The sequence below is a fragment of the Colletotrichum higginsianum genome, chromosome 1 (assembly GCF_001672515.1).
Source record: "Colletotrichum higginsianum IMI 349063 chromosome 1, whole genome shotgun sequence".
In the NCBI taxonomy this organism is placed as follows: Eukaryota; Fungi; Ascomycota; class Sordariomycetes; order Glomerellales; family Glomerellaceae; genus Colletotrichum; species Colletotrichum higginsianum.
Genome location: NC_030954.1, coordinates 3,852,025 through 3,866,235, shown reverse-complemented (window position 1 = coordinate 3,866,235; position 14,211 = coordinate 3,852,025). Strand labels below are relative to the sequence as shown.

The following is a 14,211-nucleotide window of genomic DNA, read 5'->3' as shown; positions in this document are numbered from 1 at the left end:
GAGGGAGGTACATCCTCACCTGTCCATCCCAAACAGTGGACGCCTGTCCACCTCCCCCACCGAGCGTACGACGCCTGTACCTGAATCAAGCCGCGTCGCTCAAGTTGTTCCGACCCCAACTCGCGTCATCTCTTTCCGTTCCGTCTCGTCTCACTGCCCAATTGACACCACCGCCCACGCACACACACGCTCTGAATCTCCCTCCCTCTCATTTCTCGTACTCAGACACCTACACACATCCGTACCCCCACCACCACTACCACCTGTTGACGCCTGTCCGCTGCCTACCTTGCTCTGGCGAGTCCACGCCTTCCTTAGGTGCTTTACCTACCCGACCTGGTCAACCTCGCTACCTTATCTACCTACTTACCTCATCCATCAGTCACCACACCACACCGCACACGCTCTCGCAATTCTGCCTTACCTGACCTCAGGTATCTCATCTAAACAGCAACGCGCGCCCGCGTCACATTACTTCGCATCGTATCGCATCACGACACCGCAGCAGCACCACCAGTAACCAGCAGTAACGCATCACGTTGCAGCACCGCATATCATCTTGAGCTGCCAGCCAAGTCATCGTTGTCGTTCAAACCTTCTCTTACGGATCGCCCGAGTCAACAATCGCCATGGGTAAGTTTTCGTCAGGTCTCTATTGTTGTCGTTGTCGTTGTCTTCGTCGTCGTCGTTGTTTTCATCGTTCTCTTGTCTACACCACAGCTCTTGTCGTCTCGTTTGTTCACTCTCAATGGACTCTCTCCCCCCTCCCCCCCCCCTCAGCCCTCCTCGCGCCCGGCTTGTTCCTTGCTCTGCTCCAGAAGTTGCCTTAGCTCTGCTTTCGCATTTCCTCTTGACGGCAGTCTTGCCTTCCCGCACCTCCGCCGCACCCTATCTCCCATCGCCTTGCTTGCCCTCCTGCCTCACATTGGCTGTATATGCTTGCCAGTCCCTCTTCCCATCTGTTATCATCTGTCTGTTCTTTCCTCACCATATGCCTCTCACCAAACAATGAACCTGCGCACCCCTCCCCGCCTCGACTACGTTCACACAGCCGAAGCCACTTTTGTGCTTCAAGGTCCTGAGCATCCCAACCCTCTCCAGCACCCCCCCTCTGGGACGATGACGCGCCGTTGCCTCTCACTTGGCCACATCAACGCGAAGCTATCATCTTCTGAAGGAATGGCGTCGCTCTGATGAGCCCTTCTCCGGCTCCTTCGGTCAGCATCCCCCAGGCGGTTTCCCCGTCTCATCACCACTTCGCCCCTGTCTGTCCTCTCTTCCTCCTGCCGCCGTACTGGTCAAATACGGCGACATCCAGCCTTACATACATGTACATGCATACACACATGGCTACCTTGTGTACATAGGTAGCCTGGTTGGGATACATGCGGACATCCCTCCTTCCGCCCAACCATCCGACCCCATTCTCACGCCCCATCTATCCAACCACTCGCTCATTCACATACAATTGCCCATTGACCCATCCATTCAATGGCATACACACACACATATATATACACATATACATGTACAATGGGCAGATAAATCACCCTGTCCGGCTCATGGCTTCTTTGCGTTGCTCGCACATGCTGGACAACCCCCCCGTTTCTCATCCACCCCCTCCCTTCCTCTCCCCCTCGTGCTTTCCCACCCCTCCTCTGCAGAGTACCGCACCTACCTTACCTTGGGTACAGTACCTTAGCTGCATGTCCTTCCGCTCCTTCTCCACCAACTGGCCTCGTACCCCTCGTTCCTCTCTTAGGTTGTAGCTGCCCACCCTTCAGCTATCCAAATATCACTGCTGGTACCCTCCTCCTTCCTCCGCCTCCATCTCCTTGTTCAATTCTTTCCGTCTTCTCTTGCTTTCTTCCCGCAGACATTGCCATCAACTCCTCTCCTTCCAACCTTCCGACTAACTTGACCCCGTTATAGCTGATTCCGGCGACACCTATCGACCTGTAAGTGTAAGATCACCCTAATTTCTTTTGTCACTGAAGCTCGAAGCAACCCCCATCGCTGTCGCTACCTACGTCTTTCCCTGAATCCCGTTCTCTCCCGCCCGCAATTGCACTTGCGCCGGTTGCCCGCGGCTTCGCAGTTCTGCGCCCTTTACTCACGAGGTCTGCACTGCTGTACCCAAGGTGGCAGAATCACTGTATGCCTTCATTGTTGCTTTGCCTCCTTTGCTCGTTTACTACGACAACATAGTGGGCCGTCTCCCATTTGTTTCTGCCATTGACTGGGAAGGAGGTGGCGGCACCTTAGCCTTAGCTCGTCGGCTGCCCAGGTCGCACCTTCTTCATACGCAACGCCGCTCGGGTATTTTTCTCTCCAGATCTGCCTTCCCTCGCCACCGCTTATATGCTTCCCTTAACAAGTCGCATATCTTCCGTCTGTTCCTCTGCGACGTCGTCAAGTGGCAAACCCGCGTCCAAGAGGGTCAGAAGCAATCTGCTTCTCCAAGGCCCCCCATGCTTCCACGGACAATGGCGCTGTTCCTTACTGACTTGCGACAGCGGGAGAGATCTCGATCCCCTCGACGTGGACGTTCGCGCAGTCCCAACCGTGCTTCAAGACGCCGTTCATTTTCTCCTCGGAGCCGATCCCGTAGTAGAGACGAGTACCGTGGACGGAGAGATCGATCCCCCATGACTGGAACCGGAGCTCCATCTGGAGGATCTAGCACCGGGTACGGAGGAGCACCGCCGCACCGATCGTACGAGGAGCGCGCAGCCGCCCGCGAGCAAATGATGAGCAATATTAGGGAGACGTCTCAGCAGGATCGCCGCGTCTACGTCGGCAACCTTTCCTACGATGTGAAGTGGCATCATCTCAAGGACTTCATGCGACAGGGTAAGAACGCACCCTCGTCCTTGGTGGCATGGAGGCTTACAGAGGCTAACCAATCTCTTTTTCGTTTCAGCCGGAGAAGTTCTCTTCGCCGACGTGTTATTACTTCCAAATGGAATGTCGAAGGTGGGCTTCTACACGTAGTCTATGGCTGGTTTTTTCTTTTGTGGACTCTTCCCTCTGGCTATTGATGGAATCGTTGGATTGACGGGTTGGGACGTGTGTCCATGGGTCTATGTAGGGATGCGGGTAAGTCTTCGATCTATCTCTAAACTGCATGTTTCTCGATACTGACAGGAACGTCCTAGAATTGTGGAATATGCGACGCGGGACCAAGCCCAGAACGCTGTGGCAACCCTCAGCAACCAGAACCTGATGGGTCGACTCGTCTACGTCCGAGAAGTATGTCCCAATTAACCGGCATTTGCTAGGCGTCCACCCCCTGACCATGTTTTAGGACCGCGAAGCTGAACCTCGTTTCATCGGTGCTACAGCCAACCGTGGCGGTTTTGGCGGTGGCGGCGGCGGCGGCGGCGGCATGAACCCTGGTGGTTTTCCCGGCGGCGGCGGCGGCGGTGGGGGCTACAACCCGGGGAATGGCAGCCGTCAGATATACGTGGCCAACGTTTGTTATCCCCGCGTCTATGAGACAGTTTAACTGCTGGCCTGTATTGACTTGTCGATTCATTAGCTTCCTTACACCGTGGGCTGGCAAGACCTCAAGGACCTGTTCAGGCAGGCTGGTAAGTTGAACTCCGAGTCGCCAAATCTCATCGCTGGCAACAACACCTTCTCTTGGATAATACTTGACGACTCACATGTACTATTTAGCTCGAAACGGTGTCGTGATTCGCGCCGACGTTCACCTAGGACCCGACGGCCGCCCCAAGGGATCTGGAATCGTCGTTTTCGAAAACCCCGAAGATGCTCGCAACGCCATCCAGCAGTTCAATGGCTACGACTGGCAGGGCCGCTTGTTGGAGGTTCGTGAAGACAGGTTCGCCGGCGCTGGAGGCCCTATGGGTTTCGGAGGCCGCGGAGGCTTTGGTGGTGGCATGCGAGGCGGCTTTGGCGGCGGTTACGGCCGCGGTGGCTTCGGCCCTGGCCGTGGTGGCTTCGGCGCTGGCGGCTATGGTCGCGGGGGCTTTGGCGGTGGCCCCGGTGTTGTTGGTCCTGGAGGTCCCGGAGGTCCCGGCGGCTTCGACGCTGGCAGCGCGCCTTCGGTCCCCCCTAACCCCTTCACTGACTATGCCACCGCTGGAACCGACCGGAGCGAGACTATCTACGTGCGAAACGTAAGCTGATCTTCTTACTAGGGTTTTGCCCTATGCTAACCCTTTGCAGCTTCCCTGGTCTACTAGCAACGAGGATCTTGTTGAACTCTTCACAACTATCGGGAAGGTCGAGCAGGCAGAGATTCAGTATGAACCGAGTGGCAGATCGCGTGGAACCGGCGTGGTTCGCTTCGACTCTGCAGAAACCGCCGAAACTGCGATTGCCAAGTTCCAAGGTTACCAGTACGGCGGCCGACCCTTGGGTCTGAGCTTTGTCAGATACCTGAACGCTGCCGGCGGCGGTGACAGCATGGAGACGGATGCCCACGCGGGTCTGACACAAGATCAGATCATGTGATAGCAAACTTGGCTGGACGAACCACATGGTTATTCCTGGCAGTTGTTACTCTCGGCGGACACTGCGAAGGTCGGCTTGACAGCTGACTCGACCGAACGTCCAGCTTCCTCTACGGCGGATCGACATTAAACAGCCGACAAATGTTTCTTGTGCTCGATTCACACAGCAGTCTACATTTCTTTTTCCTTGCAATTGTCTTTCACTTTCATAACGGCAAAGTGAGTGTCGTCTTCGACTTGCGTTTCGGGTTTCCAAGGCAGGACGGACTGGGTCACGATTGGTCGCAACACACATAAGTCGTCGACTAACCTCAGGACGACTTTTATCATGTAATGTTGTTATCAGTTAGGATGGTCCATTCGACCCTGGTAGTCCCGGTAGTACAGTCATTGCGGGCGAGCACTCTTGGTACAGCCTTCGTCTCGGGGCTCGACGTGGACCTCTACACAAAAGTTATTCTTTGATAAGGACGTGCATCTTCGTTTGTTTGCAAGGCCAAGTGGGAGGGGGGTTGGTTCAGACCCTCTCTCCCTGTATATGTATTTCAGTGGCAGGAGGAAGCACTTGGCCTTGGCGTTCACTAGTGCTTGCTTGGTATCATGAGTTGTGCTGGACCACGGCGCCGCAGTGATCGTCGGAGCTCTCATTCGAAGGACGATGTTTCAACACTGAAGCGGCATGTCCGGGTAGCAAAAAACAGTAGTAAGCCAGCGTGCCGGTATAACATAGTCCAACACGCATCACACATCATATTTGCGTTTGTGCTGGGCGGCACAGGTACGCAGTACTTACACTTACATTTGACTGTTCGATGCAAAGAGTGGAATATACACAGCCCATCGCTTGCAGTGTAACATTGGTGAGTGAGCGTGGTCCGCCTTGTCCTATGGACTACGCGGATGATGACACCAAATGCCCTATGACAGACAGTCTTGGCCTCTGCGCCAATTGTCTTGGTCGGTGATGTTTGTCATGGTAACTGTGTCGCCTATTGAAACGCATCCTTTGGCCAGGCCATGACACGACCTGGTTTCCATCACAGCCGTGATCAAAAATCTCAGTTGTAATACAACCCAGTCCACATGAGTCACGACTGGATCAATGCCATCGCAAGATCTATCCGTACACCAAGTATATGATCTAGGGCAAGCTAGCTTTGGTTTGATTTCGACAACCTACAGAGCTCGTGTTTACGCTAGGGTATCAGCCAAGGCCGGACTCTTTCTTGTTCGTATCCACTCCCTGGTTATTCTATTTTGGATGTGCGAACTTCATTTCTACAGGTGTCCAGGGTGCGGGACGAGGTGGCAGAAGCACAAGAAGCTGGCAAGCTGCGAGCGCAGTGATCCAGCTTCCAAGTGCCCAGACAGTTTATGCATGTACGTCGGCGACCCTAAAAAGCCTAGGCGGGGTGAGTGCGCCGCATGTACGCATGTCAGAGAAGCTCTCGAGGGGTTTGGAGACAATAACGGACACTGCTAATAAGGCCTTTCGGTATGTTCATTGCGTTGTCTCAGCAACGGACCAACCCGCAGAAATGAACGACTGACACTAACAGATCTATCATGAAAGGGAGGCAGGGACGCTATCGTGTGGGTGCATAGCCCTGTCTACCAAGTTTGCATTTGTCATCTGCGACCTCCGACCGATCGGCGTCATTCATCGTGAGATGTGATGATACACCACTACTGCAAGAACACCCGCTGCAAGATCGAAGATGCGGCTATTAACCGTATATGCCTTGATCGTTGTAAGGCCGTTCGCTCAAAAGCCACCACATCTTTAGGTACCATCGGCTACAGAAGCAGTACACTGAGAGGGTAGCCACAATCTGACGTCGTCGTGAGCTGGCTCAATGTAATGAAAGGCCAAGGATGGGTTACGCCCAGAGTCAAGTGTCAGGATGCAGTGGGTGCAACAATAGCCACTCCCTTCTTTTTCCTAGCCTTGGCCTTCTTCTTGCTCCGGTCTCTCGGCTTTAACGCTCCCATACCCGCCTTGCAAGTGTCTGCGTATCGGGTGTAGAAGGCCTCCAGAGCGTCAGGCTCAACTATCGTTGACAATTTGATCTTGGTGTCCCTGTGCCTTTTTGACTTGCCATTGGTCGCGCGTACGATGACGGGCAATGGTTTCGCGGGATGGAGATCGGGAAAAGGGTCTTCGGCTGTCGGGGAGGGTACGCCTTGCTCGTACGATACTGCACGGAAGCGTCAATATTTCAGTGGCATGAAGGCGCGGGTGGTCGCGACGGTCTTACATCGCTTTTGGACGAGGAATATTGAGCCATGGCCATCCCCTTTGCGCTGCTCGAAGAGGTCTGCCAATTTGACGAAGAACTATAGAGCGCGAGTTAGCAAGTCAGGGGAGGAGATGGCGAAAAGAGGGGAGCTGGGATGCACATTCTGACCTCGTCGTGGCTGATGTGGCCTGGCATGATTGAGGGGGCTGCTGAAGTCACTCCTGTGCCGGCTGCCTGCTGTCGTAAGAAGTTGAGCAATCTCCTATCCGACTTGCCGTCACAACAGGGCCTTCGAACAATGAGGTCGAGGTGCGAATGATTGTGAGTGGCAGCACGTGGGTTGGTGGCACCAACAAGATGTGAGCCAGGCCCTTTCGGATCGGAGACTAGCCCCGTAACGAGACAGACCTCGATTCAGGTAGGTAGGTACCTTAGGTACCCCCCGAGTGTACCTCTTCTACCTGCTCTTCATAGTTCTCCTCTGGGGAAGCCAAGGTCCACCTAGTCCCATGTCTCCACTGAAAAGTTTCCTGTGATGCAGAAACTGACCATTTTATGTCTCCCGGAAGACTTTGGTCTCATCACACTTTCCCTATTAACAGCCGCACGCTCCATCAGACTGCAAATCCTCCAGCGACCTTTCATTCATCATCGTAGCGCCTGTCAACAACGCCTTGCACCGTCAAAACCTCGCCATTTTCAATAATCCTGTCCCGATTTGCGAGCGTATCCACCACTATGCCCCCGAAGCCGCTTGGCTTACCCCCCCAGCTCCTCAAAGAGATTGGCGCACCAGAACAAACTGGCGCATCCCGATCCAACGGACGATGGAAGAGTCAAGAGCAGAATAGAAAAGACCGGCGGAGATCCGAGAGACAGTCGAGGAAGCAACGACAAACAACAGCACGGAGGGACTTATCCAAACAAACCCACCGGCACGTTGGAAAATATGAGAAGGAGGACGTCGACGAACACCTACATGACGCTATAGAAAAGCCGCCAAGGCAGCAAGAACTCCGCCAATCCGCGCCAAAGAAACGCAAACGAGAAGACCTCGGCGAGGCCGACGACAGTGACGAATTCGAGCAATTGTCGGCGACAAAGCAACCATCCCGTCGCGTCCGGGAGAAGTTGGCTAAGGACGATGCTGAGATTGAGCAACTAGAGCGTAAGCTGGGGTTGAAGAAGGGACGCAAGTCGCTGCCCAAGTCTTTCAAGGATGACGGGCTGGGCGATCTACTAGGTGATCTCGACGACGCTAGTGATACGAACGAGGACGGCCGCAAGGTGAGGAGGGAGGCCGAGGAGTGGCTCGCGCAAAAACGATCTAAGGCAACTGGCACACTTGCGAAAGTCGGATATGCATCCGAAAGCGATGATACAGATGAGGATGATGGGGTATTCAGCAACGAAGGCGATGTCACCGGCGATGAAGACGAAGAGGAGGACGACGACGAAGAGGAGGACGACAACGAATCCATGGTCTCCAAAGATGGGGACGCTTCAGACGACCAAACTTCTTTCGCGGACTTCGAATCGGAAGTGGAGGAGACGGTGCAAGACACGAAGCGCGTTAGGGAGAACCCCTACTTACCACCCGTTGCAGCTGGCACACAGCTTCCAAAATACATTCCCCCTTCGTTGCGGGCGAGATCTGGCGGCGATGCAGACATAGAGGCCCAAATTCGCAGAAAACTGCAAGGCCCTGTCAACAGAGTGGCCGAAGCCAACCTAACGTCCATTGTTGGAGAGATCGAAAAGATTTACCAGGATCATCCCAGGGGTCACACCAACAATATTTTGATCGGACTCCTGATGGCCCAGATTTGCGACCCTACGAGCAAGCCTGACACACTAATGGTCCTTTCTGCCGGCTTCGTTGCTGCCCTTTACAAGGTTATTGGTGTCGATTTTGCGGCACATTTCCTCACTACAGCCGTAGAGCGGTTCCAGGTGGAGAAGAGGAAAGCGGATGCGGCGGCGGCCGAGCAACGCCTACCGACCAAGGAAACGTCAAACTTGCTCACGGTGCTGGCAGAGATGTACATCTTCCGTGTCATCGGCAGCAAACTCATGTTCGACTTTGTGCGGCTCCTTCTCAGCAATCTGTCGGAACTAAACGCTGAGCTCCTCCTCCGGATCGTGCGCGTGGCGGGCCCCCAGCTGCGCAAGGACGACCCATTGGCGCTGAAGGATATCGTCAGCCTTATTCGTCCGGCCGTGGCCAAGATTGGGGAAAGCAACCTGACGATTCGAACAAAGTTCATGATCGAAACCATAAGCGACCTCAAGAACAACAAGATCAAGGCCGGTGCACAGGATTTAGTCATTCTCGGCGAGCACGTAACACGTATGAGGAAGGTGTTGGGGTCCCTTGACACACTCAAGCTCAAAGCCACGGAGCCTCTGCGGATTGGACTTGAAGACATTGAAAACTCAGACAAAACTGGCAAATGGTGGCTAGTCGGTGCCAGTTGGGCAGGTCAAGGTGTGCAAGAGGCGAAACAAGACGATGCCAAGGCTGTGACAGCGGTAGAGACCGAATTTGGTGACGACGACGACGATGTGATCGTTGTGGACGCTGATGACCTAGCGACACCTGACTACGCCCAGCTTGCTCGAGAGCAGGGCATGAACACGGATGTGCGAAGGGCCATCTTCATCGCTCTAGTGGCCGCAGCAGACTATCAGGACGCGTACATGCGAATCCTCAAACTGCGGCTCAACAAGTATAACCGACGCGAGGTGCCTAATGTGTTGCTTCAATGCTCGGGAGCACAACAGCACTACAATCCCTATTACACGCTAGTGGCAAGGAAGTTCTGCAGCGACTCCAGGATTAAGCACGCATTTCAGGACACCCTGTGGACGCTTTTCCGCAGGCTCGGCGAGCCCTTGTTTGGGGAGGAGCCCGAGGAAGAGGACGAAGAGGCAGCAGATAACCGGCGTCTGATCAACACTGCCAAGATGGTGGGAAGTCTAGTTGCCGATGGTTCTATTGGTCTTGGAATTCTTAAGCCTCTGAACCTGGCATACGTGAAGGAGACAACGAGTCTGTTTGTCGAGGTGATGCTTATCTCGGCGCTTCAGGAGTGTGGCCAAATCAAGAGTAAGAGTTTGGAACAGGCACTTGGCGTGCCTTTTGGCAGTGGGTTGGCCCCAGCTCTCGCTCGAAGCGTATGCTACTTTTTGCGTAAAAAGGTTCGAGTCACGGACCTGGTTGGAAGTAAGAGGGACACCAGGAGAGTGAAGGAGGCATGCAAAGTTGCTGAGGGGCTTCTTGAGAGGCCAGGTAACGATGATGAGGTATGATTGTAGGGCGACCCATTAGTGCGAGAAAGCGAAAAAAAAAATTGTGTCGATGCAACTTGCTGGAGACATGAATGATGGCGTCCGAGTATCCCTTGGGTGAAAGAGCAACGATGAGGAACCACAAACACGTCGAACTGGATGCAGGTGTTGACCCCAAGGAGCCGAACAATCCCGGGAGGTGGGGCAAATGACCGGTATTGCATTTGAAGATGGAATGCTCAGTGAAGTTCGATACTGCCGACAGTTAGATGTCCTGTCGATGGTCTAAACGCACAACGGCTAATATCGCCTCAATACGGGAGATGACGGGGAAGGACCAGAACGTTGGGAGGCACTGTCAATTGACTCCACTAGAGAGGTGTGGTTATATCCAAGATTATGGGGCAAATCGATGTGCTCGCCACCGTGGCGCTTGCAGTGGACGCCCATTGGCTGTAGCTCTGACCGTGCACAGTGTCACTGGTTGACAGTAAAGGCAATTCTAAATGCATGCGGGCTCAACAGTCGAGAGCAACTATCTCAGATGGGTAGTGGACTGGTCTGAGTTAAGTGGAAGATGTGATTCATGAACTCAACCCAATTCCAGTTGTTTATGCTATCACGCCCTTCACAGTTCTGACAGAGGAGTGAGGGTATAGAGGGGCATTGCGGCGACAATGGTTAGGAGAAGCAAAAGATGATGAAGTTGACGGTAACAATTAACAGATAATCTCAGGTCACCCAACAGGCCACTGTGGGGGTGCCGGGGCGGTGGCTAGTATATTCACGCCCCGGTGTGCAGCGCTGCTACCCCTTCGAAAAATTCAAGCCCCCCAATGACCGAGAGCTCCAATTCGATCCGAAGCTTGCTCAACATTGACCCTCCAAACACCCATTCGCCCATTCCAGGATTTATTCTTTACCTTCATTCCCTCCGCTCATCTCCCTTACCGACCGATCACCGCGTCGACATAAGCCACCATGCTCTCCAGTCGATTGATACCGCGCTCTGCTGCCAAATCGGCGTTCAAAAGACAAACATCGTGAGCTCAATGCTTGTATCTGCGGCTTCGCCTCACCGAGCTAACCACCGTTGCACATGTAGGCTTCCTGCCGTTATCGCCCCCACCCAGTTGTCGAGATGGAGTCGCGCCTACGCGTCGGCCTCTGAAGAGAAGGACCTTGTCGTCATTGGCGGTGGCGTCGCTGGTTACGTCGCTGCTATCAAGGCCGGCCAAGAGGGTCTGAAGGTCACTTGCATCGAGAAGCGAGGCACTCTCGGCGGAACCTGCCTCAACGTCGGCTGCATTCCCTCCAAGGCCCTTCTTAACAACTCTCACCTCTACCATACCATCAAGCATGACACCAAGAACCGCGGTATCGATGTTTCCGACGTCAAAGTAAACTTGGAGCAGTTCATGAAGGCCAAAGACACCGCCGTTGGTGGCCTGACAAAGGGCGTCGAGTTCCTCTTCAAGAAGAACGGCGTCGAATACATCAAGGGCGCCGGTACCTTCGTCAACGAGAATGAAATCAAGGTGGCTCTCAATGACGGTGGCGAGACTTCGGTTAAGGGAAAGAACATTTTGATCGCTACCGGAAGCGAAGCCACGCCTTTTCCCGGTCTCGAGATAGACGAGAAGCGCGTTGTCACCAGCACCGGTGCTCTGTCGCTCGACAAGATCCCTGAGAGCCTTGTTGTCATTGGTGGCGGTATCATTGGTCTGGAGATGGCATCAGTGTGGTCCCGTCTGGGAACTAAGGTAACCGTGGTCGAGTTTCTCGGCCAGATTGGCGGTCCTGGGATGGATGCCGAGATTGCCAAGAGCGCACAAAAGATCCTCAAGAAGCAAGGCATCAACTTCAAGACCGGCACCAAGGTTATCAGCGGCGACAAGACAGGTGACAAGGTCAAGCTGGATATCGACGCCGCCAAGGGCGGGAAGGCCGAGACCGTAAGCCCCAATACCTCGCCTGGCATATTTTTGATGATGTTGCTGACTAGTGATATAGATTGATGCTGACGTGGTCTTGGTGGCCATTGGCCGCCGACCTTACACCGGTGGACTTGGCCTTGAGAACATTGACCTCGAGCTGGATGAGAGAGGTCGTGTTATTATTGACTCCGAATACCGCACCAAGATTCCCCACATCCGCTGCGTTGGCGACGTTACCTTCGGTCCCATGCTTGCACACAAGGCAGAGGAGGAGGCTGTTGCTGTGGTTGAGTACATCAAGAAGGGCCACGGTCACGTCAACTACGGCGTCATCCCCTCTGTTATGTACACCCACCCCGAGGTTGCCTGGGTCGGCCAGAGCGAGCAAGATCTAAAGTCGCAGAACATCCCTTACAGGGTTGGATCGTTCCCTTTCAGCGCCAACTCCCGCGCAAAGACTAACCTGGACACTGAGGGTTTGGTCAAGATGCTTGCGGATCCCGAGACAGACAGGATTCTCGGTGTTCATATTATTGGACCCAACGCTGGTGAGATGATCGCTGAAGCCACTCTTGCGCTCGAGTATGGCGCATCGAGCGAAGACATCGCCCGCACATGTCATGCCCACCCGACCCTAGCCGAGGCGTTCAAGGAGGCCGCGATGGCCACTTACTCGAAGCCTATCCACATGTAATCGAGATGTGACGGGGCATGGTCCAGCGCAAGACGATTAATTGGTTTGGCGTCCTAGGAGGAATGGACAAGCAATGCATGTACTTTGTGTTCCTTTAGGCTAGCGTATAGACGCGTAGAGTTATGGATTGTAGTATAAGAGTATATCTTAAGTACTAGCTTCTTATAAAACTAGTAATACTTTTAAGTGTATAAAGATATATATAGTAAGTTGTCTTCTTTAATTAGAAATAATACTTCTATCTTTCTTATATATTTTATTATAACTTTAGGTATAAAGCTATTTTAAGTTTTACTAGTATATATAACTTACTATATTTAAAATTATATAAAGTAGACATACTTTTACCTTTTTTTATATTTTTAATAGTATTTAAAAAGCTTAATATATTATTAAGTTATTTACTTACTAAGTAGAAAGAAATAGAATTTAAATATAAAAAGAATATAATAAAAATTTATTTATTAAAGTAGAGTTCTTATAAAATAATAAGTATACCTTATATTAAAATTAATTTATATTCCCTACTATAATTAAAGCCTTAAATACTATATATAATAGAGTCTTAATAGTAAAATTATATATTATAAAAATATAGTAACGTACACGCATAGCGAGTCGGCCAACATAGCGAGCCGGCCACTCCTTATCGCTAGAAAAAGCCCCTTTTCTAACTATTTATTAAAAAGTAGATTCTTAACTAATAAAGACCTAGTTTTTAGTATTAGATAACGATAAGAGTTAGATTTTAAGAAATAATATTGTAGAAATTATTGTCTCTTCCTAACCCTAGGTTCTTAGTAATCCTCTTATCTAGAGGCCTAGATAAGAGGTAAGCTTAGTAATATAGGCTAGAAAGAGATAATAATTTTAATACTATTATTTCTTAAAATCTAACTCTTATCGTTATCTAATGCTAAAAACTAGGTCTTTATTAGTTAAGAATCTACTTTTTAATAAATAGTTAGAAAAGGGGCTTTTTCTAGCGATAAGGAGTGGCCGGCTCGCTATGTTGGCCGACTCGCTATGCGTGTACGTTAACTTCTTTTATATTTAATGAATAAAATAAACTTCTATATAAAAGAAATATTTATACTTATTAGTATAAGGCAGATTAATATATTAATAATTTAGTAATAATCTTACTTTTTAAATTAGTAACTAGCTATAAAGGAAGGAGGGATAACTAATAGGGGTACTCTATAATAGGCTAGTAAAAGGGGTAAGTAGTCTATAGTAGGGTACTCTTCCCTTAACCCTAAAATCCTCCCTTAATACTAAACTACTAATTTAGTAGTACTAATTCCTATAAACTAATACTAGTAACTTTTTCTTATAGTAAAAAAGTACTCTTTTTTATATTTTTTGCAGAATTAATTGAATTCTCTAAAAATACTATAAAATAAAAAGTATTATACTTTTATAAGTTATATAGCCTCCCTATATAATATAATTCTCTTTCTATTTATTCTATAGAGTAATATAATCTTATAATATTATAATTAAGTATATTTCTCTTTAGCTATAGTATTAGAGGTATATTTCTTTATTTAATAAATTATAACTAT

At 51.0% G+C, this 14,211-nt stretch overlaps 5 protein-coding genes across 5 annotated transcripts; 4 read left to right on the top strand and 1 right to left on the bottom strand.

The window, feature by feature from the left end:
* Positions 1 to 2,648: 2,648 nt before the first annotated feature.
* On the top strand, positions 2,649 to 2,994 carry CH63R_01140 (RNP domain-containing protein; the record flags this gene model as incomplete). The annotated part of the gene is made up of 2 exons (XM_018296115.1): positions 2,649 to 2,853; positions 2,924 to 2,994. 2 exons carry the CDS (start codon positions 2,649 to 2,651, stop codon positions 2,992 to 2,994), a joined length of 276 nt encoding a protein of 91 aa, XP_018164477.1.
* A 3-nt stretch (positions 2,995 to 2,997) lies between these two features.
* Positions 2,998 to 4,482, top strand: CH63R_01139 (RNP domain-containing protein; the record flags this gene model as incomplete). Its single annotated transcript, XM_018296114.1, has 6 exons — positions 2,998 to 3,099; positions 3,148 to 3,252; positions 3,308 to 3,475; positions 3,542 to 3,593; positions 3,682 to 4,145; positions 4,195 to 4,482. 6 exons carry the CDS (start codon positions 2,998 to 3,000, stop codon positions 4,480 to 4,482), a joined length of 1,179 nt encoding a protein of 392 aa, XP_018164476.1.
* Positions 4,483 to 6,380: 1,898 nt separating this feature from the next.
* Positions 6,381 to 6,916, bottom strand: CH63R_01138 (Signal recognition particle 14kD protein; the record flags this gene model as incomplete). Its single annotated transcript, XM_018296113.1, has 3 exons — positions 6,381 to 6,679; positions 6,740 to 6,818; positions 6,890 to 6,916. 3 exons carry the CDS (start codon positions 6,914 to 6,916, stop codon positions 6,381 to 6,383), a joined length of 405 nt encoding a protein of 134 aa, XP_018164475.1.
* A 543-nt stretch (positions 6,917 to 7,459) lies between these two features.
* Positions 7,460 to 10,033, top strand: CH63R_01137 (MIF4G domain-containing protein; the record flags this gene model as incomplete). Its single annotated transcript, XM_018296112.1, has 1 exon — positions 7,460 to 10,033. One exon carries the CDS (start codon positions 7,460 to 7,462, stop codon positions 10,031 to 10,033), a length of 2,574 nt encoding a protein of 857 aa, XP_018164474.1.
* Positions 10,034 to 10,993: 960 nt separating this feature from the next.
* On the top strand, positions 10,994 to 12,643 carry CH63R_01136 (Dihydrolipoyl dehydrogenase; the record flags this gene model as incomplete). The annotated part of the gene is made up of 3 exons (XM_018296111.1): positions 10,994 to 11,055; positions 11,118 to 11,967; positions 12,026 to 12,643. 3 exons carry the CDS (start codon positions 10,994 to 10,996, stop codon positions 12,641 to 12,643), a joined length of 1,530 nt encoding a protein of 509 aa, XP_018164473.1.
* Between the last annotated feature and the right edge of the window lie 1,568 nt (positions 12,644 to 14,211).